The following is a 25,280-nucleotide window of genomic DNA, read 5'->3' on the forward strand; positions in this document are numbered from 1 at the left end:
TATGTTGTGACATTAATACTATTAATTTCTTTTTAATAAAAAATTAAAGCTAAAAAGTTATTGTAGCTAAAAAATTAAGATAAATATTAAATAATAATATGTGAAATTATAATTATAATATTTTTAAAGAATGTTATATATTGGAATATTTTTAGAAATAAAAACGCAAAAAATAATGTAAAAATAAAATAAAATAAAATATTATATTTTTAGATAATAGTAATTAGGACTTTGGAGATGCTCTAGTGTGAAGAATTTAAGAAAACTTAGTAATTATTTTATTTTATTGAATTCCATTTGTTTGAGTTGAATGAACCTAGTCAAATCCAATCTTTCAATGAACTGGCTATAGGCAAAAAAAAAAAAAAAAATACAAACAAAATTTCTCCAATGCATCCGGCTGAGTTACCTGCCATGGAAGCTGACAGTAGTAAAGGGCACATAACCAGAGTCCTCTTCTGTGGACCTTACTTTCCGGCTTCCCACACTTATACGCGACAATATTTGCAAAACTACTCTTCTATACAGGTACCAATCTCTTTTCTTTTTGCTCGATTCAACCTAAGAAAAAAAAAGTTTGTTGCTTGATGCTTTTGTCAGGACTCAGATTCAATCCAGGAGCTTTCCTAAAAATGAGGATGCTGACTGATTTTGCAAATAAAAGATTCGATGTGCTATGCTTTAATTTTTCTACTAATTTGCTTTAGTCTTAAAAAATCCCACATGAAAAATGTATGAGAAACACGATCCACTTATACAAATTAGTTTTAAAATGAAATCCAGTACAAATGATTATAGCTTCCCTAAATTGTGTTTCAATAATAATTATTTTACTAATATTGTAGGTTGATGATGTTCCTCTTGATGTTGTACCCAATGTTATAGCAAACTACCACATTTGTGTAGTGAAAAACATGAAGCTAGATTCACAAATTATCTCTCTTGCGAAACAAATGAAGCTGATAATGCAATTTGGTGTTGGTTTAGAAGGTCATTATCATTGGATTTTCCAAATTATTGTGGTTTGAGGTCATTTTTATGTGATTTTTTTGCTTCTTTTCCTTTATTTAATCTTTCATGAAGGTGTTGAAGTTGATTCTGCAACGAAGCATGGGATCAAAGTGGCTAGGATCCCAAGTGATGCAACTGGTAATGCAGCTGGATGTGCTGAAATGGCTATATATCTGACGCTAGGCCTTCTTCGTAAGCAAGTAAGTGTACTTTCATACTATTATATCCATTGAGCCTTGCAATAAATCAACCGTGAGCTAATGAATTACTCATGCTAAATATTTGATTATGCTAGAGTTACAATAATCAATCTCTTGCATATACTTATATTAATGTCTTATATGCTCAGTTGTTCTGTTTTGTGATATATTTTTTTTTTTCTTTTTTGAAGAACGATATGCAAAATTCCATTAAGCAGAGAAAGCTTGGAGAGCCAGCTGGTGAAACACTACTTGGAAAAACAGTGAGTCGCTGGTTATTTATTTTTTGCACAAATTATCCAGGAACATAATATCGACTGGAAAACTCTTGTTAAATATGTGACAATCTGCCTCCTTCAAGTCCAAGGTTGAAAATCTGATGAAAGAAATAAGAAGAAAATTTTTCTTGAGAGTACAAACTGTGAAAGATTAAGATCCTTCTTCTCTTGGAAAATTCTTCTTGACAAACATAGGTATTGGAGATCTAAAGAGAAAGGTAGAATTATTTCAAGACTTTCTATTATGCTCTAGAACTAGAGCTTAATTTGTTATCAAACTTTCTTTGTTATGTAGAATAGTTCTTTCTCATTCCAATGTTTATGCAGAGAAACAAAATTCATTCTCTATGAGACACCATGAAATCCCATGTTATAGTGAATTAGTGTTGAAGTTAGAGAGAACTTTTAGAGAGAAGTGTTTGAAAAATCAAGCTCAATAAATTATGAGCTGAGAACCTCTTTATATAGGATGAGTACAGATTACAGAGTTTAGTAGAGTCAAGAAGTAGTTAGTGCAACTAACCAAGATTCTGTTCAATCAACTTGTACAAAGAACAGAATTAATTAACAGCTAAGAAACTAAATTCTACTAACTCTTTTTAGCGAAGGAAATAGTTCTAACACCCCCCTCAAATTACACTAGGATTTCTAAGTGTTAACTTGGACCTTAAGTACTCAAACTGAGATGTTGAAGGAGCTTTTGTAAGTATATCAACTATCTGGTGTTCTGAACTGCCATGTCTGATGTCGAGCTGATTGGATAGAATTCTGTCTCTGATGAAGTGGAGATCAACTTCAATGTGCTTAGTTCTTTCGTGGAAGACAAGATTCGTGGCTAAGGATGTAGCGCCAAGATTGTCACACCATAAGACAGGGCATGTGGAGCAAGGGAATCCAACTTCTTTGAACAGAGACTGAAGCCAGATCAGTTCAGTTGTGGCTGAGGCAATGGCATGATATTTTAACTAATTTTTGTCACTATTTTCTGGTTCTTCTCACACCAGATATCTTATCCTTTCTTCTGCGTTTTAGCTTTGCTGTTGAATTGTTATCTTTTATTACTAGAGCATGTATTTTAGATGTGATCTGTATGATAAACCAAACATTCCAGATGAAGAATCCATTTCTTTAAACTAACTAATAGAAAGCAGGAATAGGGACCAACTAGTTGTTACTAACTTACTATCCTTCTCAAGTAAAAGAGAACTTTTTCTTTTACTTTTAGTAACTTGAAAATATTTGACATCTAATTTACCAGAGAATAGTAATTATACTTACTCCGATTACAATAATGGTGTTATGACATTTACAATGTGATAGTTTAGAAAGTTCTTGATCATGCAGGTATTCATATTAGGATTCGGCAATATTGGAATTGACTTGGCAAAGCGCTTGAGACCATTTGGTGTGAAAATTATTGCTACAAAAAGGAGCTGGACTTCACATTCTTTGGAATCTAATGGTATACATGGAGAACTTTCTATTGAGAAACACACTTAGTTGTTACAACTTATGATGTAACTTCTTCATTTCCAGGTTCAATCTATGGCAGTGATGATTTGGTTGATGAGAAGGGAAGTCATGAAGATATCTACAAGTTTGCGAGCAAGGCAGATATTGTTGTTTGCTGTTTGTTGTTGAACAAGGAAACAGTAAGACGATCTTGCATTTGTATAAGATATCCCTCAATAGCTGATATAACTGTATTTCAAGCATGATATGTAGATTTGATCAATAAAGCTACCAAATATTCCTAAAGGTAAAAACAAAAGCAAGGCACATATAAGTTTGTCCTTGAGAATATTGAATTGTATAACGGTAAACATTCAGGCAAAAGAATGTGATATAACTTTCGTTCTGAGCATGATATGTTGAAGATGATGAATATTCCAAAAAAGAAAATAAAGGTCAACATATTATATTTATTTTAGTCATTCTACTGGTGTTCGTTATATTTATTCCTGAATGTTAATACCAATGGATTCAGGCTAAGTTGTCGCCCCAAGTCTGCTCTATGTCGTGGTCTTGTTCTTGTTGATTAGTTATTTGCAGAAACATAATTTCTAAGCTTAGTTTCTTAATGTTTACTGTTTGCATACTTTGTTTTTTCAGGTGCACATTGTAAACAAGTCATTTATTTCTTCAATGAAAAAGGTTTGTTCAAACACTAGAATAGTTTTAATTATTATTGTTATCATAGACGATATATATGTCTTCTTGGGAAATAATCCCAACAGAAATAATAGGAATAATTTTATGTGATTGGCGAAGTGAAAGCTTTTCTGTTTTCAAATTACAGGCAGTATAGTATTGCACTATTTCATGTATTTATCGAAAAAGAAAAAGAAAGATAATTCAAAATCTATCGTAAAATGTTTGTAATGAAAAACATAGAATTAATTGCTGATGCCTATATTCATAAGAAAGTGATGTTATTATTTGTGAGGCTGCTATTGTCAAATGGAACTAACAAGTCAATCATGGTTTTAGCTGAGGTCTATCTGTTTCTTCTGTAGTCTGCACATTCCTATATGCTTACAATCTATGGTGTGTAGGGTGGTCATTTGGTTAATATTGCCCGAGGGGGACTCTTGGACTATGAAGCCGTTTATCACGGCCTCAAATCCAACCATCTGGGAGGCTTGGGTATTGATGTTGCTTGGACCGAGCCATTTAATCCCGACGATCCAATTTTGAAGTTCAATAATGTTCTAATCACACCTCATGTGGCAGGTGTCACAGAGTATTCTTATAGAGCCATGGCCAAGGTATGTACTTTGGCAAATCGATCATGCTTTTAAAGTTATGATCAATCTAATATCTGCTTCTTTATCTGGTTGAAAGTCTACTAAATGGATCAGTGAGAGTGGACACTGAATAGAATTTATAGTATGTATGTTCATTTGCATTACTCTTTATATTATCTCTTTTCAAAACAATTTCCAATTTTTCACAATTTAAGCTACTTGTTAGTGTCATCAACTTTGTTTATGATATTTGATGAAATTACTGAGTTCCATAAATGTCGTTTTTGTTAAATCCTCTTCAACCATTATGAATGCATGTGCTCAAATGAGGCAATGCCTTTTCACTGTTGCACACAACCCAAAATTTCATTCTTGCCCTTGAAATAAAATGCAAGAGAAAAATGGGTAAATGCAATTTGCATGTATAAACTTTATTAGCTAATGAACTTTTAGTTCGCTCTTTGCAATTCCCTATCAATTTGTTTGGCATGAACTATATGCTAGAGATGCTGATTTTATGTGAAATTAATTACAGTGCTTCTTATTGATTTTTTTTTCTTTCCAAATTAAATTTCCTTATCTGATTTGTAGTATTTTTCGCAAATTCTACAATTGCAGGTCGTTGGTGACACTGCAATTCAACTTCATGAAGGAAGAACTCTGTCACATGTAGAGTTTGTCAATTAAATGGTTTGGAAAACGAATTCTTCAAGCAAGTATATCAAAACATACCAAGACTGTTTGAGATAATAATTGTCATTATTCTTCTCTATAAAATATTTAAACAAATATTATGTTAGGAATCGCCTATGATCTCACTCAACAGAGATTTCCAAAGAACACACTCTAAAATATTCCACAGAACCAAGGCACAACCACACACACTAAGAGCATGTTTGGTATTGTTTTTTATTTTTTGTTTTCAAAAAATTGTTTTTAAAAATGAGAACAAAAAATAGTTTTTGAAGTTTTTAAAAACAAGTCATGTTTGGTTAGTGTTTTTTAAAAACAATATTGACTAAAAGTGAATTGGTTTTTAAAACAGAAAACAACATTTTGTTGTTTTCAAAATTTTTGTTTTTTGTAACTTTGTTTTCTGAAAACTGTTTTCAAAAAACAAGACCAAACAAGCCAAATTGTTTTCAAAGAACAATTTTCTGTTTTTAAAAACAAAAAACAGTTTTTTAATTATGATGCCAAACATCCACTAAGTTACTGAAATTCCTTTGTTTTATTAATTGTGTAATACTTTACAATCTAAGTATTTCACTCTCTCTGTACACTAAATTAGAGGCTAGTATTTATAGCTAACACTAGAGTACTAACTGTCTTAACTGTCGAGAAGATAGTTAAGTCAATAACAAAAAATATACTTAAGTGGATTGGTACACATTTCAAGACACATTCTAACAATTCTCTACCTTAATAATGTACACCAGTTACATGACTAAGTATCCGAGATGTTCAAAATGTTGAGGTAGTGTTCAAACTTGGTTGTAGGCAGTGACTTAGTAAGTACGTCTGCAACATTTTCTTTGGTGCTAACTTTGACGATTTGAACCTTGCCACTTGACAGAACATCTTGCATGAAGTGTCATCTAACGTCAATGTGCTTTGTTCTCTCATGAAAGACTTCATTCTTACTCACAACGAATGCTAACAGTCTTTTGATCAATCCCCAGTTCCCTTGTTATCCCTTTTAGTCATAAGGCTTCTTTGACAACGTTTGTGTAGGCTATGTATTCTGCTTCTGTAGTAGAAAGACCCACAACAACTTGGAGGTTTGATTTCCAACGTATTGTGCACTGGTTTAGCAGAAATACGTAGCCAGATTGGGATCTTCTTGTGTTAAGGTCACCAGGAAAATCTGTTATTCGTGTTTCTACAGAGTATGACATGTGTCACTTAATGAGGAGGATTAGTCTAATACTTCCCTAATTAAAGCCCTTTAATGCCACCCTGACACAGGGAAGCCTCCTAGAATCGGGAACGACTCGGGATGGAAGAACACATGGAAGCCTACTTAAGCTTGCCTTAGCTTCCCGGACGCGGATGAAGAATTTCTTCTCCTGGACTTAGAGGAGTCTAAGAAGGGAAGCTTGCCCAGGCGATACCTGGACGGGTATTCGAATGGCCTAATGCGAATATCAACCATTCTGGAGTGTCGCAGATGTCAACCTTTTATGCACGCCAGATAACCAAGTGATGGTTATGCTTTTTCTGACGAAGATCAAATTCGGTCTCATACATCCAAGCATGGTAGTGCACATACCCCTCTCTCTGTGTGAAACCTCTTGCTACTAATCTAGCTTTGAATCGTGCTTCCTCAATTCCAGGAATGCCATTTTTGTGTTTGCACACCCATTTGCAACTGGTCACTTTGCATCTTACTGGTTTCTTCACTGTGATCCATGTGCCATTCTTCCTTAGAGACACTGTTTCTTCCTGCATAGCTGAATCCCATTCCAACTTGTAAATGGACATCAAGGTTTCTTTATAGGAACCAAGTTCCTCACTATTAAGTTCCTCACTAAATTCTATCAATATCCATTTGATATACAGAACTTCTATCCAAGAATACACTTGGGACTAAGCAAATTATATTCTAATTGAGAGGTTAAATAGAGTTATACTAGAAAAAAAAAAAATTCAAAATATAAAAAAATATCAATGTAAGAACAATGACATTAAACAATCATTAATATTATATTATGATAGAATTATTTTTGAGTAAATATAATATTTATACATGTATTACAATTTGGAATAAAATTACTAATTCTACATAAATAATTTTATAAAATATATGTATATATTTTATTAAGATGTAATTATTCTTATATAGAGGTATACTTTGTTAATATGAGACTTAAAAATTGTATAACTAATTACAATTTAGAGGTTATTCTTATTTATAATAGGCTCAAATTGAAACTTAATTTTTTTTATAACAAATTAGATGTTATTCTTGAATACGGTATTCTTAAATAGAGGTTTTACTGTATTAAGTTTAGAAATATATTTATATCATAAGTATTAGATTTTTAAATTATTATTATTATTTTACTTTAAAATATTACTTATATATATATATATAATTTTTTAAAAATAAATATAAATATGTTGATTGAATTTAATTGATTATTTTTGCACGTAAATTAACATTTAATTTACACAAATACGAATTTTAAATTATTCACCCTTTGCAAATGGTTGAATTAGAGCGTACAAATTAAATTAAATTGGATAGTTTATGAAAACTCATAATTATCCTTTAGATGTTTAAATTAAGAAATATTTTTGTTGTTTTGAAAAAGAAAACGAAAACAATAATAAAAAAATTATAGAGCCAGAACTGGAGCATGTGGTTGGTCTTACCAGCTGCTGCTGCATCTAGGTTGCTTGAGAGTAAGTACTTCATGTTTAGGTGTCAACATTTAATAAAAGCAAAATCCATTATGGACAGAAAATACAAAAACAAACTTACGTGTCACTAAAAGCCAATGGCGCGCTTATTCGTTTCTCAAAAACGACAACGTTTTATTTCACTCTCTTCTCTTATCCTTTCCCATCAAAACGATCTAGGGCTTCTGGTCGTTTTGGTCTGTGTGCACTACAAACAAACAGAGCACAGCACAGCCATTTCTTTTTCTTCTTCTGAATTAACTCAACAAGAAGAACCAACCTCAAACTTCCTTCCGTACAGCCTCAGAGGAACAGAAGAACAGGTTAGTTACTTCTACTCGATCTCTCTTCATTTTCACTTAATGTATTTTAAACATTTAATCTTGTCGTATCCGAAATTCAAATTCATGACCTGTTATTTAACATTTAATAATCCAAGACCTGTATATGTATATATAAAAAAAAAATTGGGACCTGTTTGGTTTAATAGAAAATGAGAGGGAAACAGTTTCGGTGTTAAGAAATGAAGTTGTAAGTGATTAGAAATATTCATATTATTTTAGCAACAGCTATATATACTACCCTGGTCTCAGGTGAATTTAGATGTTGTTGAACTCGTTTTTGTGTTCAATCAACTGTTTTGTTTGACAAGTCATAATAGGAATGATATTCATAATGGAGCGAGGAGCGTGGGTTTCTTGAAGAGTTTACTTTTGGTGGTTTGTTTATTAATGGGTTCCACTGTTTGGTACTTTTAGACATGGAGGCTCGGAAAGAGAGACTAATAAATGAATCTAGGAAGATTGTGGAGAACATAAACGCAATGTCGTTGATAAATTTAGATGAGCAACAAGCTCATTCACTCATGATGATTAGAGAAATAGCACAAGGAATTATTCATAACAGAGTTGAAAGGGTAAGTGACAGAGGTGAGCCTACAATTATTTTTTCTTTTTTTCTTTGATATTGAAAAGATGGTTAGAAAATATACTTTTATTGGCAACTAGTTAGCATTATTTCAGTTTTTCTTATGGCACTAGAATTGAGCAGGTGGGTTGGTGCAAGGATGCTAATAGCAATAGCATTCTGACAAAGATACCTGGCGAAGGTATGGATCGAGATCAGACAGAATCTGTGTCACAAATGAAAGCAATAGTGTCGACAATTGTGACTAAACAAGTTAAAATTGCGACTACTCGGCATTGTGAATCAGTATGGTGATTAATCAGAATGTTGGTCTTTTTTTCCTTCTTTCATTTTTTTTCACTCCATTAAGCTGATTTCACTTCAAATGTATTGATATTGCAGGTTAGGGATGGAGTTGATGAAGAGACAGTGGAGAGTGTGATCCCTAAAGATAGGGATGCTGAAGGGAGTGAAAATATATTTTTAGAAAATGTAAGGACTGGAGGTAGAAGTTGAGATGAGAAATGATTGTCTAGGAGCATGGGAGAAGTAGGCTAATATTTCCATTGCTTGTAATATTATGTGTTTTCTATTGCTTGTACTTTGTTATTCTTTTTGTAAAGAACTTTGACAACAATTTTGGATGTATAAATTGGCATAATTGCTGTCTATTTGCTATTAGGATACACATGAGCAGCCAAAAGCTGAAGGCTCCTCTTCTTCTGAAGCTAGCTTTGGAGCTTGGATGAGCTCTAGAGTAGACTTTGAGGCTTTGGGTATTCCTAATCCTCCTTCCTGGACCATTCATATGGTGGATGATGCTGGCGTTATCAAAGATGTCCAAATCCCAAGGGCACCTGCAGGCGTTGTGGTAGAAGGCCTGCCTCTATCATCATATTTGCCGGTAAAGCAATCTGTTTAGTTGCTCCTTTTACCCCTTATCACTGGGTCTAAAGGTCTGAAAATTCCACTTTTCCCCTTGTAGGAACCTCACAAGACTGCATTTGAGTATCTCTTAGAGCTTATTGCTGCTTTGAAGCATATGGTTTCACCAAGAGTGAGTTGCTTATTCTTTTCCCTTGGTGTTTACTATACTAAAATAGTGACATCATTGTTGTTATTTTCTGTTGTATTAGCAGGAGACTCAGAATGGAGCTGGATAACAATATAAAAGCTTACCATTGTCGATTGCTGCTAACAAAATAACAGGATATGTATTAACTCCTTATGTTTTGGAAGCTGTTGCAATCGCTTACAGTATTCATTGTTAAAAGAATGAGTAGATCATAGTTTCAAGAATTGGCTCATTGCCCTTGAATGAACATCTTATCTAGAAATTCTGCTTCTTTGTATATGATTTTTGTGCAAAAATGTATTGGAAAGATAGAAAAGAAATGTAATTGTCTATGCTACTTGAAAGACCAAATTTGCCTAGTTACTAGATCAGATTACCAAGTTTATTGATGTTAATCCAATTTTCAATTAATTAAATCAATTAAAGAATCAATTGAAAGACTTCAAGAAAAAAGAGACAACAATTTTACAAGTTTCACCTGCCTAGAAACACATTTTAAGCGACTAGTGTTTGGATTCCCCAAACTAAGATAATGATTCCGCTAACATGTTTTGCAAATTTATAATTTCGAGTTTTGTACAATCTTGCAAAATCCTTATAGAAATCAACTACCCTAAACAGCCAAAATCTTTGGCGGCAAAAACAAGATTCCCTTACTTCAAATCATTGAACTCCCGCCAATGATTTCTTCAATCTAAATTCACTTCAAATATAATGGTGAGGAAGCAACTAAAATCCCTTTAGTTCGAATTCATCATCTTGATCAACAATTCTGAATCAACATCTACGAAGTTCTTCGATCAGACCTGCAAAATCGAGAGACAAAATGGAAAAGGAAAAACCTTCGAAGCTTGATCTAAAGAATAAAGATATATCAAAGTCAGTTACCACAATAAATAGTAGTAGCTTATATATTGAGAGCTAACTAAATATAAATTGAAATAACCAAGACAGTTGTGACAGAAATAACCTAATAATATCTGACGTGGACAAATTAATAAAAAAACTTTCTACTTATGATAGTCTAATAAGCTAGATGCGACTAGACATAATCTGTCATGAAAACACACTTTTATCGCTTATTTGTTTGGTCAGTTCAAACTTCAAAATTTAGAAGTGAAGTTAAAAAGAATTAAGACCAAATTGGTTTAGTTGTATTCTTCTAATTATTATATTTAATACAAAGTATCATTGGAATTGACAATTTTTAAGACTAAGAAAATTGAGATAAATAGATTGCATTAGGCTCTATCTTTATGACATCATTAATAGAGCTTTGTCTATCTTTATCTCTATCCAAATTTCACATATTGTAAGAGATTGAAGTTTCTTCCAATCCAGTTACATTCGCTTTCTTCTTTAATACATTTCGTGATGCTTGATTAGAACATTTCGTGATGCTTGATTATTAACCATCACCTTTATCGCGATGATGTTTGAAATTTTGTTGAGCTTGACTGCTCTTGACTGCTCTTGCCCCCAATGTTGATCTCTTTGTGGCTGGGGTGAAAAACTTTGAAGTTTGTATGTTGAAGCTATCTACTGTGAGTGAGATGGACCACTGTTAAGGTGTAGTGGGTTATTGCTTGTGTGCTTGGTGCTCAAGCATGAGCTCACTTTATGATCATAAGTGAGATGAATCATTGCCGATGAGTAGTGCAGAAAAACCCGCCAGATCTTCTGTATAGGGGCGAAATCACAGGTTTTTGAAGAACCTAGTTTGATGATTTCGACTCATAGAACCTTGTTATAGAAAAAACTCCAAGGGAGGAAAAAGAAAAAAGAAAGATTGGATTAAACTCGTGCTAAGTACAGCGTCCCATACTGAAGAGGAACTTAGCCACCAGAAGAATACCACAACTGGGAAAACACCCCACTCCAAGAGGATTTTCTTCAATCAATCAGACAATCTTTTCTGGATGCAGCGTCCTACTTCCAGAGAGCTTTTTGTAATTGATGATGCTTTTGTTTTCTTTTTTACTTTTGTGATTTAAGGAGGAACACTTGCACTAGCACTTTAGATTTATAAACTCGATCTTTATATTCTTGTGAGACCTCAAGCGTTTATATCATAATAGTTCTTAACTCTGCTGTGTAAATAGTCTATACTTGCGCTTGTTCAACTTAATGAACTTACCAGTACTCACACAAGCACTTCAGGATTAAGAAACTCAGTTACTAGGGATAACATCAATATTTTATTAAACCATTGAAATACTAACTCAAGTGTGCGAAATACCACTGCAACCCCTGACTCTCGTATACCTAGGTGTGTGTGATATACATGGCTCTCGTGTACCATGATTTTTGTGAATGCTCATGTAACGAGCATAGTTCCCGTATACTATGTCTTATTTGCCCCCCGAGTGTTCGAATAAATGCCTTCGTTGGTCACTTTCCATACTAAATCCCGTTGGGCTTTCTTGATCATGAGTCTTAGGGAGTTGTTACATGTGTGAGCACTCATCCACTTATCCAAAGATTCGTGAGTTGACAGTGTTTAACTCACTAAAGAAATAACCATAGTTTCATCAAGACCAACTCTACAAGCTTTGTTCAACGCTAGAGAGCGTTGTCAGGTTTGTGAGCTGCAATTGATTAATAACAATGAAGTACCAACAAGCACGATCTTTTCAAGAATGATCTTTTCAACTTAATTTTCAACGTCAAAACAATACACCTACGATATTATGATATTACGATGATGATTCTATGATAATTTGATTTTTGTAGGAAAAAAAATATGCTCAAACCATATTTTGTGATCATCATCGCAACAAAACATATATTATTCCTCACCATCCTCACAATTTCAAAGCAAATATAATTCTTCCATCATAATTGAAGCACCAATAATTTTATATTTTTATTAATTAAAATTCCAATCCAAAACAAATCATTTATAAATTTGGAATACTGCAAGATTTTTTGTAATTTTAACAAAAGAAGGATCTTTCCAAACCTTAATTTTGGAGCCACATAACATTGCTACCATAAAAACTTAATTTTCAACGTCAAAACAATACACCTATAATGTTGTGATGACGGTTCATGAGAACTTGATTTTTGTAGGAAAATAAAATGCACAAACTATATTTTAGGATCAACGTTGCAACGTAACAAAGTACATCATCTTGATATTATAACATTATTCGTTACTGTAAAATAAAGGGATAAAGAGAACTCTCATCAGTTTTTCTACTCTATCTTTTAAAATACATTACAAAAATCTCCACTTTCTTTATTTCACCTCAATTTTATATATTACATCATACATCAATTTCTTTAAAATACATTACCAAAATTTCACTTCCATCAAATTTTAATATATTTTATTAATTTCAAATATAAAATATTAATATTTACACATCAAAATATATATAAAAAAAATTAGTAAAATTTGAAATAATTAATAAAATATATTTAGCAATAATATTCTATAAATATAAAATATGAATAGTAAATTTTAAAAAAAAAATAAAATGAAAAAAATAGAGTATGATAAAGCATATTTTTAATTTAGTTCTTCAAATATTTTAAAAAAATATATTTTAAGTCATGTAAGTGCTCTGTAATGAATAGTAGGTTAGGAATATAGAAACAAGTCTTATAAAGACCAATTTATTCTATTTTTTATTTCTCTGGATCTTTTTCCTTGTAGTAACGCAGACAGCATATAGAAATGACAAGACTTAATTTTCTTTCACATAATGCTCTTTATGATCTTACCGAGCAAAAAGGTGAATGAACTCTATCTAGTCCATGGTAAACAGTTAATCCATCGACACAATTTTTCAAGTACATATTCAGTCATACTAGGAATAGTAGCCAACATCAAAATTACGATAATTTATGTTTACCCAAGATTTAGTACAACTTCAATAGCATGTACTCCTTTAGTCTTGTCCTTCCTGAAGGGAAAAATAATCGATTACTAATACATTAAATTATGTTCTTAACATAAAGACTCAAAGTTAACACTATGTTAACCACTAACTGCATCTGGAAGACAATTGACTAAGAGGTGAGTTATCAGATTAAAGTTTAAACTACTGCTAATTCATCAAATTAAATTATATTCATTTATTTTCTTAGTTATCCCAATCTCATTTTACTAAAACTTTTAGCACAATACGAGAAAATGGTTTGGTTTGTTTCAAACTTTCGGGAAACAGCCCAGAAAAAATCATGTAATAATGTCCAATCCCGGACCCCAGGTATGATGATTCAGCAATGGTGAGTGCCATCAAATAAAAATCAAACTATAGTTAAACTAAAAGGGGTTAAAAAACGTTTACTGTTTTTTAATTTCAGGAACAAATAAAACTGTCCAATTGAAAAAATAATCAAATTTAAGTATATTCATTAATTATTAGAAAATTACTTGTACCTGAGAAGCTGGAGTCTCAGCAAACTTGGAAGCGGCCAACTTTGCAGGCGATCCACCAAATAATTGGGAACATTCTGTGTATGCAGATCCTATGCCAATCCCAGCACCAAAAGCTACAGATGCCCAACGAGATACAGGACTCCCTATAGGACAACACAAGACAGATTAATTTTAAGAATACTAATATGAAATTTTAACAGCATAAACTAGCTTGCATGCAGATTCCAGGTCTGCATTATACTCCGGACACAAAAATACTAATATATCTCATGATACTCCCGATACAAGATTCCAGGTCTCACAGATGAACATTGAAAACAGCTAGATCTACATCAGTTTACTAATGATTACAGGCCTTCCAACTTCAATCATTGAGAAGCCAAGTATGGGATAAAACAAAATCCTGATCTCAGCAAGAATCAAGTACCTAAGTGACCAATGCAAACCTAACCATTTAAGTCTATACTGAAATAAGAGCTTACTTTCAGATTTAGGACAGAGAGAATGAAAAGTAAGAAATTCTCATTAACTTGTGAAAGAGTTTACAGAGGTGTTTATATAGAGCTTAGAATACAAGGCAACAGTGTTACCGGTCATAACAACCTCAACTAACTCCTAACAAACACTACACCTTACGACTAATTAATCTTAATACTCCCCCTTAAAGGTGGAGTGTAAATGTTACACAATCCCATTTTTTCTTTGAGAATCTGAAACTGTGTAGGTAGTAAGGCTTTAGTGCATATGTCTACAATCTGCTCTTTGCTAGAAGTGTGAGCTGTTTTGATAACCCCTTCTTGAACTTTCTGCCTTACCAAGTGACAATCAATTTCTATATTTTTTTTGAAAAACGAGACAAAGGCCACTTGTCTTAGACTGGTCCCTACCTGAAATATATTGAAAAGCCTCACTATGAAACACTGGATTTGCAGCAATTTGTTGAGTTGCTTTGTTGTCATAGTGCAACACAGTAGCCCCTTTGTGCTCAATGTTTAACTCTTGCAGCAAGGATAACAGGCATACCAACTCACAAGTGGTGTTTGACATAGCTTTGTATTCAGCCTCAACTGAAGACCTAGATACTGTATTTTGTTTCTTACTCTTCCAAGACACTTAAGTAGCGTTTGGTTGGAGGTAATGAAATAGAATAGAATAGAAAGGATATAATTTTTATTCCATTCATTTGTTTGGTTGCATATTAAAGTATTGGAATGTCATTCTAATGTAATGGTCTTTCCACTATTTTGGTGGAATGACTATTCTATTTCGAAATAGAAGGAAAGACTATTCCAATGCATGATAAATCACCAATTTTTTTTATGCATTTTAAATTTTATTCCATTGCTATTCCTATTCCTATTCTCATTCCCATTTCTATTTTCATATTTTCATTCCTCCTAACCAAACGCCACCTAAAAGCCTGCCAAGGAAGACACAGAAACCTGTAGTAGACCTCCTAGTGTCAACACAAGCTGCCCAATCAGCATCTATGTAAGCTTCAAGTTTGATTTCATAGTCTGCAGGGTAGAATAAACCCTGTCCAAGAGTGCTCTTGACATATTGGAGAACTCTTTGGGCAACATTCATGTGTTGGCTCTAGGACTAAATTGGCTAAGTTTGTTAACTGAATAAGCCAGATCAGGTCTGGTTATGGTTTATTGTAGCTTGCCAATAATTTTTCTGTACAACTTTGGATCTGCTAGACTCTCCTCTCCATCATGACTTAGTTTCAAGTTTACTTCAATTAGAGTATTTGCAGGCTTGCATCCCAATTGTCCCAGATCATCTAACAATTGGAGTGCATAGTGTATCTGTGAGATGATTCCTTGACTTGACCTAGCAATTTTAAGACCAAGAAAATATTTCAGCTCACCAAGGTTTTTCAACTTGAATCTGTTATTCAATGTAACTTTTAGACTTTCCAAAGCTGAGATGTCAGCTAAGATGACATCATCCACATAGAGAAGAAGGATTAGAATACTTGATCCACTCTGTTTAATAAAGAGAGAGTGATCCATACGCAACTCTATGAATTTCAATGTGGACCTCACGAATTCGTGAAGCTCGTCGTCAGTCATTTTACGGAACTCTCAATGAGAGAACCAATTGTTAGATAATAGTTCTCTTCGAAATAGGATAAATCTCCTAAAATGCACTCTTCGAGTCAGTGCCAAACTCTAATTGAACTAAAGTTCTATTTACTCATTCCATATCCAACAATAGCTATACAATTACATATTTATAGTCTTTCACACTCTTTACAAATGACTAATAAACCCCTGCACTATTTCATAGTGTGACAATTCAAGGTCGCAATACTGCGTTTTACTCGTCAATTAGCTCTATAATGGAAACATTCTTGGATAAATTCAACTATTTTTCATTTGGTTAAAGACGCAAACAGTACTATTTGCTAAATAACTTGGTACCCAATTGCAGAACCTAGCTCAATCGAGGTCATCAATAAAGTTTTAATTCCTCACTTATGTTTGACGCTTACTCCAATTCTGAAACATAGATAAATTCTAATCCAGAACATTGAGATCAAATTAAGAAATGAAAAATCCCAGCAAATTTTCTATTTAGCCAAACAAAGGATAACCATGACCACAATAATAAAACAAATTTTTTTATTAAGAAAAAAAAAGGACAGAAGAGAAAGAGGTAGAACTAACTGAAGAGAAGAAGAGCGCCGAAGGCCCCACCCAAGGAAGAGTAGACGAAACGGCGAACAGTGAGATCCAAACAGGCATCCCATTTGGCGTTGACGTCGTATTGGGGTGGAATGATGGTTTTGTTGTCCGACATTGCCAAGACCAGAAAGCTATGGAAGTTTTTCTTTTGTTTAATTAATTGTTATTTTTGGTGTAATAAAATGTATTTCGAGTTGTTGTAGGTAGGTAAGTGGAAGACTAATACAAATATGCTTTTCCCCGAAAGCTTTTGAATTGTCTAATGTTATGTTGCTGTGTTTTCCTCTGGAACTTACGTTGCAGAGACTAGTTTGGGGAAGAAAGCTGCGGACTCGATCTAACTGGACTCTAGGGCTTTCTCTTTCTTGGACTCAAATATTGGGCTTACTTTATCTTCTTGGACTCAATTTAATCTAAATTTGGACTTTTTGAATTATAAAAAGGCAATGAGGAAATTACACTCTATACCTTTTTTATATTGTCCTCTTTTATTTTTATTCTCTTTTTTAAAGTCTATCATTTTTACTTTTTTTTTTTAAACGTTGTACCAATTTTGCCCATGTCCCTTCAAGATACTCTCCATGTGATTCTCTTATGTCAAGGTATTTTAAGTACAATACATATAAAAAGAGGTATGTTTCAAATAAATATAAAATTAGAGGTAAATTTGATTAATTGATTAATAAAAAGAGTATTTTTCAACTTACCCCAAAGGCCTTTGATGTAATTTCCACTTTATTTTTGAGATTTTTACAAAAATACTGGATTTTAGGTAAAATTTTACAATTTTACTGTCACATAGAATTTTTTACAAAAATATTATCTTTTTATAAAACAATCGTAAAACAACAAAACAGAAGAATTAAAATAGCAGTGGAACAACTAAAAAGATAACTGTAGAACAGCAGCAAAAACTCATCACAGTACACTAGGATTGTACATTGGTCGGTTTGGGCAGTTTATTTTATATATTTTCTAACTCAATCTAAAGTTCGGGTTGCTAAAATTTAAGTGCAACCCACCCAATTTAAAAAAAAATCTGAAAACTGACCAACGGTTTGGGCAATTTGGTCGGGTTAACCAGCCCAAACCAGCCAAACTTTTTTTTTTTTGGTTTCAAAGTCAAAGTCAGTTCAAATTAAAAAGATAAATTAAAAATATCAGATTCCACCAAAGCACAACACAATATATATAACTTTGAAACTAAAACGATCCACTGTGACTCATGCCGAGTCATACATTCTCGTGGTTCTAAGCAATCCAACTACGAAGTCCATTGCAATATCCTCCCACTTCCACTCAAGAATGGCTAAAGGTTACAGTAACCCTACCAGCCCTAGTTATTCATCTCTGATTTGCTAACGAATTAGACATTTAGACACGTAATCTACCACATTTTTCAGATCCTTTCCCAACAAATCTAATTTGATGTACCGGTTGGTGTGATTTCCCAATCACAAATTCAATTTCAACCTTAAACATTTCTGTGACTAACGGAAGAGCTATCATCACAGTATAAAGAGCCTGCCCAAGACCTTTTCTTGCTTCAAGGGTTTGCCACTACATTGGCTTTCTCGGGATAATACAAAATTTCATCATCATAATCCTTAACCAATTGCAGCCACCGTCTCTACTTCATATTTAAATCTTTCTAAGTGAAGAAATACTTGAGGTTCTTATGATCTATGTAAACCTCACATATTTATCATAAATGTAGTATAACCATATTTTAGAGCAAAAACTATAACAACAAGCTCTAAATCATACATTGAGTAACACTGTTCACACTCCTTCAGTTAACAGAAGGCATAAGCTATAACTTTATCAGCTTGCATTAGAATGCATTCCAGACCCTGTCTGAATCATAATGAATGACAAACTTTTCTTAATCTAATGGCAAGGCAATGTCGGTGCTGATCCAATACAATAGTTGTTGTTGTTGTTTGTTATTTTTTTTGTGTGAGATGATGACCGTAATTTTGAATGTCGTAGCAACTACAAATAAAATACAATGATGATAACGGTTATCTCAACTTTTTTTTTTAGATATTTATTTTGTGTGAGTATTCTTTAGATTATTAAATAGAATTATTACCTAAAAAATATAAATTGTGCTTACTTATAAAATATAAAAATATAAAAAATATTACAGGGTTTTTAAAATTTGGTGTCATATTTTTCAGGCTAGTCCATTTTATGTTTACCTATTGTGACTTTCATGTTTAATCATATATTTTGTCAAAGTCGTGTTGTGTTAATTTATAATTTCATACTAAAAAATCCAACCTGTATTTACGATACTAATAAAAAGTCATAAACTGTGGTCACAAACAATTGGGTACAGATAGAAAAGAATCTAGGAAAGTAATAAAATGGAAAAAAAAATAAAGCCATCTGAAATCGGGTGGGCGTGGGAGAGGAGCATAGGATTCCAGAATTTTCTCTTATAGTAACCGCGGTGGTGAGCACGCTTTATCGCCAGACAAGCACACAGACAGCTCCTTATTAGCGTCTAAACCCATTTTGTCTTCATCTGCCTCTTCCCAAACCCAACCGCAACCTCTTAACCTTCTCAGTCTACCATTTCCTTACTCTCTCTCTCTCTCTCTTTCCAATGGCCGACGACACTCCTCCCGCTGCTCCTCCTGTCAACCCACCACCGTCTTCAGACCCCCTTCCTCTACCGCTGACTGAAACCGAAGACCCTCCTTCTCTGCCGCCCCCTGTACCACATTCTCCGGCTTTAGATCTCTCCGGAGCCCCCAATGAAGAGCCGCCGGCTTCAGGTCCTGCTCCGGTGGAGCTTGAGAAGGAAGACCCAACTTCGAAACTGGCGACCAAAGAATCGGAGCCGATTGCGCTTGCGACCCAGAAAGCAGAACAGTCGTCTGTTGAAGCTGAAGTGACGCCGTCGCCGACTGCAGTAGTTGTGACAGAAGAGCCTTTAGCTGCTGCTGAGGAGTCTGAAGCGAAAGGGAAATTGGAAGAGTTTTTCGCTACTGATTCTGAGAAATCGAAGCATTCATCAGATGATCGGGAGCCGAAGATTCCTAAGTCTTTGATTTCGTTTAAAGAAGAGAGTAACAAAGTAGTCGATCTCTCAGATTCCGAGAGGAAGGCTCTTCAGGAGCTGAAACAGCTTATCCAAGAGGCTTTGGATTCCAATGTATTCACTACTGGGCAATTAGCTCCTGCTGATAATGCTTCTAATTCTAAACCCACCTCTGATCCCAAAACTGAAGAGAACCCAGAAGCGGAAACCGGAAAAGTAGCAGAAGAAGCTCCAAAAGTGGCAACTTCAGTGGAAGAACTTTCCATTTGGGGTGTTCCTCTTTTGAAGGACGATAGGACTGATGTGATTCTTCTCAAGTTTCTGAGGGCTAGGGACTTTAAAGTGAAGGACGCTTTTGTCATGTTTCGGAATACGATTCGTTGGAGAAAGGAATTCGGGATAGAAGAGCTTTTGAGTGAGGATCTTGGGGATGATTTAGAAAAAGTGGTGTTCATGCATGGAACTGATAGAGATGGTCATCCTGTATGTTACAACGTTTTTGGTGAGTTTCAGAACAAGGACTTGTATCAAAATACATTTTCGGATCAGGAAAAACGAACAAAATTCCTTCGGTATAGGATTCAGTTCTTGGAAAAGAGTATCAGGAAGCTTGATTTCACTTCTGGTGGTATTTGTACCATCTTTCAGATTAATGATCTCAAGAACTCTCCAGGGCCCGGAAAGTCTGAACTTCGACTCGCTACAAAGCAAGCTCTCCAGTTGCTTCAGGACAATTATCCTGAGTTTGTTGCTAAACAGGTTTACCTCATTGTGTTCTATTTTTCAGTCTTCACTTACTGGTTCTGATCATTCGTTTTCAATTGTCTAAATTAACATTTTGTCTTGGTTTTTAAGGTATTCATCAATGTTCCTTGGTGGTATTTAGCCTTCTACACTATGATCAGCCCATTCCTGACCCAAAGAACCAAAAGCAAGTTTGTTTTTTCAGGGCCAGCGAAATCCCCTGATACCCTTTTCAAGTTAGTAGATACTTTTTTTATTGTCATTACTTATTGGTTTATGAATTTAGTCTACATTTCCCTAGTGTGTGCTTCTTAGTTTGGTTTTTAATCTGTCTTTCTTTTTTATTATTATAATTGCTAAATTTAAGTTTAAAATTCCATTCAATACAGATACATTTCTCCTGAGCAAGTACCGATTCAATACGGTGGATTAAGTGTAGATTTCTGTGATTGCAACCCAGAATTTAGCATTTCTGATCCAGTCACAGAAGTATTTGTCAAACCAGGAACTAAGCAAACTGTTGAGATTATTATTTATGAGGTCTGCCATTTTTCTCTTTCTGTCTCATAATCTTTTCCTGTTGTGAAGTTTATATTCATTTAGTTGTTAGTACTTTGTAATTGTCAAATTTCTATCACTGTGATGGACGTTTGAGGGGGCTCGTTCTTCTTGCAACGATTTTTTGTGTCAGTCTGAGACGCCCACCACATTGGCTGGTTGGGTTTATAATCGTTCCCCAACTGTTTCTAATGGTGAAATGGGAATGGAGTCTTATTTCATAAAGCCTGTCTATCACTTAATTGTGGAAGCAAACTGCTAGTTGTAGTTTGAATCTGTTTTGCTTGATGTCTGGTAAGCATATAATCGGAATTTTCGGATTGCAGAAATGTGTCATTGTGTGGGAGCTGCGTGTTGTGGGATGGGAAGTGGGCTATGGAGCTGAGTTCGTGCCCAACACTCAAAATGGATACACAATTATCATACACAAGTCGAAAAAAATGGCCCCAAGTGATGAACCAGTGGTGCATAACAGCTTCAGAGTTGATGAACTGGGCAAAATATTGCTGACAGTTGATAATCCAACCTCAAAAAAGAAAAGGCTTCTCTACAGGTTCAATATCAAACCCCTCTCGGACTGAGGGTTCAAATTTGAAGTACTTCGATCTTCGCAGGATCCATACAGAAAATGAAGACAAGGAATAGCTTCTCCCATTCATTTGTCATCTTCATTTTCATAAAGTTTGGCTGCTGGGTGCTTTGTGTATTGGGGTTTCCTAGTAGCCATCGTATCGAAATCCTAAAGTTGTAATATTTGGATTTAAGAGTTTAGTAAGTTCCCATGTAACTTATGGTGTTGGTGGGTTTCCATGGTGTTACTGGTTTTATGCTTTTTGCGTGATATATATAGACAAGAAAAGTGAGAGTTGCATCTGGAATTGAATGAGTCTTTTTTTGGGGGATCGTGCACAGAATCAGAACTTCTGTACTTTTTGGTATTTGGGATCATTGAGTGTGTTTCAATATATCTACTTTATATATAATGGATATATAAATATTTCTTGTTTTATTGGTTCGTTAATTAATTAGCACATGCATTTTGTTTACTGGCTAATCATTAAAGCATGTTCAGGCTATTATTATTTGGGTATATAAGATACGAATGCTTCCTTTTTTATTTTGTTCTCTTTTATTCTTTTTTTCCTGCTACACAAATGATTCTATTTGGAAGAAAGTGGCCAAGGTCTTTAATCTTGTTTCATGCCATTTGCAATAGTTTCTCCAATGTCACACAATTCTATGGTGCTAATTTCTCTTCCTTTTTTTTTTTAGGAAGAATCTATGGTGTCATGTTCATGCTTTCATATTCCCTTTCTTTGTAAATGTTTTCTTGTTAAGAGGATCACAACTCTCATAAAGATAAAAAAAAAGTACAAGTTGCATCTGTACAATTATAGTTAGTATATACACATTATTATGTTAGTTGTTGACTTGCCTTGTTATTATGACTTGGTGTGCACTTTTATTGCATGAGTTCTTATATCTTAATTGTCATCTTTACCATCTTTTAGTAGCTTTGTTTTCATATCTATTATCAACATTTGGAAAGTGTGGTAGGTTTGGTTTTTCATTTTTATGTTTTCCATGTAATAATTTTGTTCCTTTTCGGAATGATGACGAGAAGAAAATAATAGAAGTATCGTCATTATTTGTCAGCATTCTTAGATGGTGCGTTAGTTTTGAGTATAATATATATGCATTTGATGTTGTACCAAACCACACAAGAGTCTAAGACTAGTTGTTGTACCAAAAGTTTCACACAAGGAGGGTTGCTTAAATGTTCTTTATTTTAGGTTTTTTTTGACACAATGATTTGACATGTAGAAGTTAGAAAAAATCACAAAAAAAAAATACAAAAATCAACTTTTATTATAAATATACCTTCACAAGGTAGATAAACTTTTCTATTTTTTTTTTACTAAAATACCTTTATATATGAGGAGTGCTATAGAGACTCTCAATCTTAGGCTTTAGTACTCCCTCAACACTCCTGCCTATACTTATGTGGTAATGATACATTAGTCACATCACACTTTGTTAGACACATATAATAAAATATAATAAAAGTCATATTTTTAGCATTGTGACTAGTCTAGAATAATTCTTAATTGACAAAATAATTTATGGGATACGATTTAGTAGTGGTAATAATTTGGAAGGTAAATATTTTAAATGGCCTAGAATGATAAAGAAAAAGATACACACAAGGTATAAACAAGATTCTAATTTTTTTTTATCCCTATAGTCATTTTGTTCCTCACAAAAACATTAAGAACTCTCTTAAAACGTTTCTAAGGATTTTATCAAGCCAATATGCTCAACCTAGTACCTTATGGATGATCATGTCCTCACAAACTCTATAATGTGTAGTGTAATATTACGCACAAAGTGATTAACATGAACTTTATTCATAGCTTTTTGGATCACCTTTTATGAATTTTAAAAATTAAACTCCTCCAACCCACTTGGTTGCTACTTGCTACCAATCTAAATTGAACATAAACTAAACATGAAAACAAAGTATATGTCAAAAATATGAAAGTTATGCAAATATTTTTTGGATTGCATAATTCTAAACCTGAACATATAGTTAAATGCAAAAACATTATAAGTATGGTAAGCAATTCAAAAATGTGGTAATCAAAATTTAGCTCAAATATCTACAAGGTTAATAACAAAGGGACTAATACCAAAAGAGGAGTACATTCTATTCCCTCTTTTATTGTTTGTCTTATCTACTTTAAAATTTTTGATCAATCTCGAGTTCATCAACTAAGCTTACAATCCGAATCTAACCTTGTAGTAGTTAACCGATGATATTGTGTTAAACACTTTTACATTTCAAAAATATCATCGTTATTTTACTATTATCTTTCATTTCATGCCTATCATAAATAGCACCACTTTACTGGGACCCAAATTGCAAAAAGTGATTTGGAAATATCCTTCTCTAAAAGATTAGTTTTTCAAAAAAAAAAAAAAATGATCACCCTCTAAATTATTATAAGATAAATATTAAATATACTATATTTTATCAAGTATAATATTATTATAAGTGCAATTTAATATTAATTGGAGTTTCTGGTTGACCCAGACCCGGACCGGAACCCGGGACCCGGAGCCAGACTCGGACCCAGACCCGGACCCGAATTCGAACCCAGACCAAACCCGAACCCGAACTCGGGACACGGACCCGAACCCAAACTCGAGACCTAGATTGGTACCTGAAACCCGAGACCCAAACCCGGACCTGGACCCAGCGCCCGGACCCATACCCGAACCCGGACCCGAACCCAGACCCGGACTAGGACTTGAAACCTGTGACCCGAACCTGGACCGAACCCGAACCCGAACCCGAGACACGGACCCGGACCCAAACCCGGACTTGGACCCGGGGCCTGGACCGAGACTTGAAACCCGTGACCCGAACCTGGAGCCGAACTCGGGACCGGACCCGAACCCGAACCCAGGACCCAAACCCGGACCCGAACCCGAACCCGGGACTCGGGACCCGGACCTAGACCCAAGACCCGGGACTCGGACCCGGACCCGGACCCGGGACCCAGACCCAGACCCGGACCCGAACCCAGACCCCAAAACCCAGACCCAGGACCCGGGACCCGAACCTGGACCCGGACCCAGACCCAGACCCGAACTTGGACCTGAGATTTGAACTCAGATAGGGACCTGAACCCGAACCTGGACCGAGACCCGAACCCGGACCCGGACCCGGACCCGGACCCAGACCTAGACCGGGACCCAACCCAAGCCCGAACCTGAACCTGGACACGGGACCCAAACCCGGACTGAGACCCGAACCCGGACTTGGACCCGGACCCAGACCCGAACCCGAACCTGGACCCGGACCCGGGACCCGAACCCGGACTGAGACCCGGACTCGAACCCGAACCCGGTCCCGGATCTTTACACAATCTATTAATATATGTCAATACCAAACATAGTATTGTATTTAATAATAATACAAAATTAAAATGGATATAAAATTATAAGTTAATATTAAAATTCTTAAAAAAAAATAGTCGGGTCGGATCAGATCCGATCCGAATAAGTCGGGTCGAATATGATCCGATTCGAGTATCTGATCTAGTAGGGCAGAGTGTCACGGGCTCACCTTTTCAGGCAGCGGAACGCCCGTGCGGCACCTTGACTTCTCTAAGCCAAGGTCAGCCTTCCAACCATCCGAGTAACAATGGACTCATT

At 34.7% G+C, this 25,280-nt stretch overlaps 4 protein-coding genes across 8 annotated transcripts; 3 read left to right on the forward strand and 1 right to left on the reverse strand.

Moving 5' to 3' along the window:
* The first annotated feature begins 224 nt into the window (after window positions 1–224).
* Window positions 225–5,073, forward strand: LOC115702331 (uncharacterized). The gene is made up of 9 exons (XM_030629788.2): window positions 225–528; window positions 846–990; window positions 1,084–1,211; window positions 1,403–1,474; window positions 2,834–2,951; window positions 3,026–3,141; window positions 3,602–3,643; window positions 4,045–4,257; window positions 4,855–5,073. The coding sequence occupies exons 1-9, from the start codon at window positions 391–393 to the stop codon at window positions 4,921–4,923; spliced, it is 1,041 nt and encodes a 346-aa protein (XP_030485648.1). The 5' UTR covers window positions 225–390; the 3' UTR covers window positions 4,924–5,073.
* A 2,390-nt stretch (window positions 5,074–7,463) lies between these two features.
* LOC115702333 (uncharacterized) lies at window positions 7,464–10,017 on the forward strand. 4 transcript variants are annotated; one of them, XM_030629790.2, is made up of 7 exons: window positions 7,824–7,964; window positions 8,400–8,557; window positions 8,692–8,853; window positions 8,950–9,039; window positions 9,230–9,451; window positions 9,533–9,604; window positions 9,684–10,017. In XM_030629790.2, exons 2-7 carry the CDS (start codon window positions 8,402–8,404, stop codon window positions 9,708–9,710), a joined length of 729 nt encoding a protein of 242 aa, XP_030485650.1. In that variant the 5' UTR covers window positions 7,824–7,964; window positions 8,400–8,401; the 3' UTR covers window positions 9,711–10,017. The 4 variants fall into 4 exon arrangements, with proteins under 4 accessions (XP_060962963.1, XP_060962964.1, XP_030485650.1 ...); XM_030629791.2 differs by having other exon boundaries at window positions 9,687–10,017; XM_061106980.1 differs by lacking the exon at window positions 8,400–8,557 and having other exon boundaries at window positions 7,464–7,964.
* A 3,200-nt stretch (window positions 10,018–13,217) lies between these two features.
* On the reverse strand, window positions 13,218–17,079 carry LOC115702334 (MICOS complex subunit MIC10). 2 transcript variants are annotated; one of them, XM_030629792.2, is made up of 3 exons: window positions 16,688–17,079; window positions 14,013–14,155; window positions 13,218–13,533 (listed from the first exon to the last, which is right to left on the reverse strand). In XM_030629792.2, exons 1-3 carry the CDS (start codon window positions 16,818–16,820, stop codon window positions 13,519–13,521), a joined length of 291 nt encoding a protein of 96 aa, XP_030485652.1. In that variant the 5' UTR covers window positions 16,821–17,079; the 3' UTR covers window positions 13,218–13,518. The 2 variants fall into 2 exon arrangements, with proteins under 2 accessions (XP_030485652.1, XP_060962965.1); XM_061106982.1 differs by having other exon boundaries at window positions 13,218–14,155; window positions 16,688–17,065.
* A 1,781-nt stretch (window positions 17,080–18,860) lies between these two features.
* On the forward strand, window positions 18,861–22,068 carry LOC115702335 (patellin-3). Its single transcript, XM_030629793.2, has 4 exons — window positions 18,861–20,516; window positions 20,613–20,737; window positions 20,891–21,041; window positions 21,386–22,068. The coding sequence occupies exons 1-4, from the start codon at window positions 19,320–19,322 to the stop codon at window positions 21,638–21,640; spliced, it is 1,728 nt and encodes a 575-aa protein (XP_030485653.2). The 5' UTR covers window positions 18,861–19,319; the 3' UTR covers window positions 21,641–22,068.
* Window positions 22,069–25,280: the final 3,212 nt, after the last annotated feature.

This window comes from Cannabis sativa, chromosome X (genome assembly GCF_029168945.1).
Source record: "Cannabis sativa cultivar Pink pepper isolate KNU-18-1 chromosome X, ASM2916894v1, whole genome shotgun sequence".
In the NCBI taxonomy this organism is placed as follows: Eukaryota; Viridiplantae; Streptophyta; class Magnoliopsida; order Rosales; family Cannabaceae; genus Cannabis; species Cannabis sativa.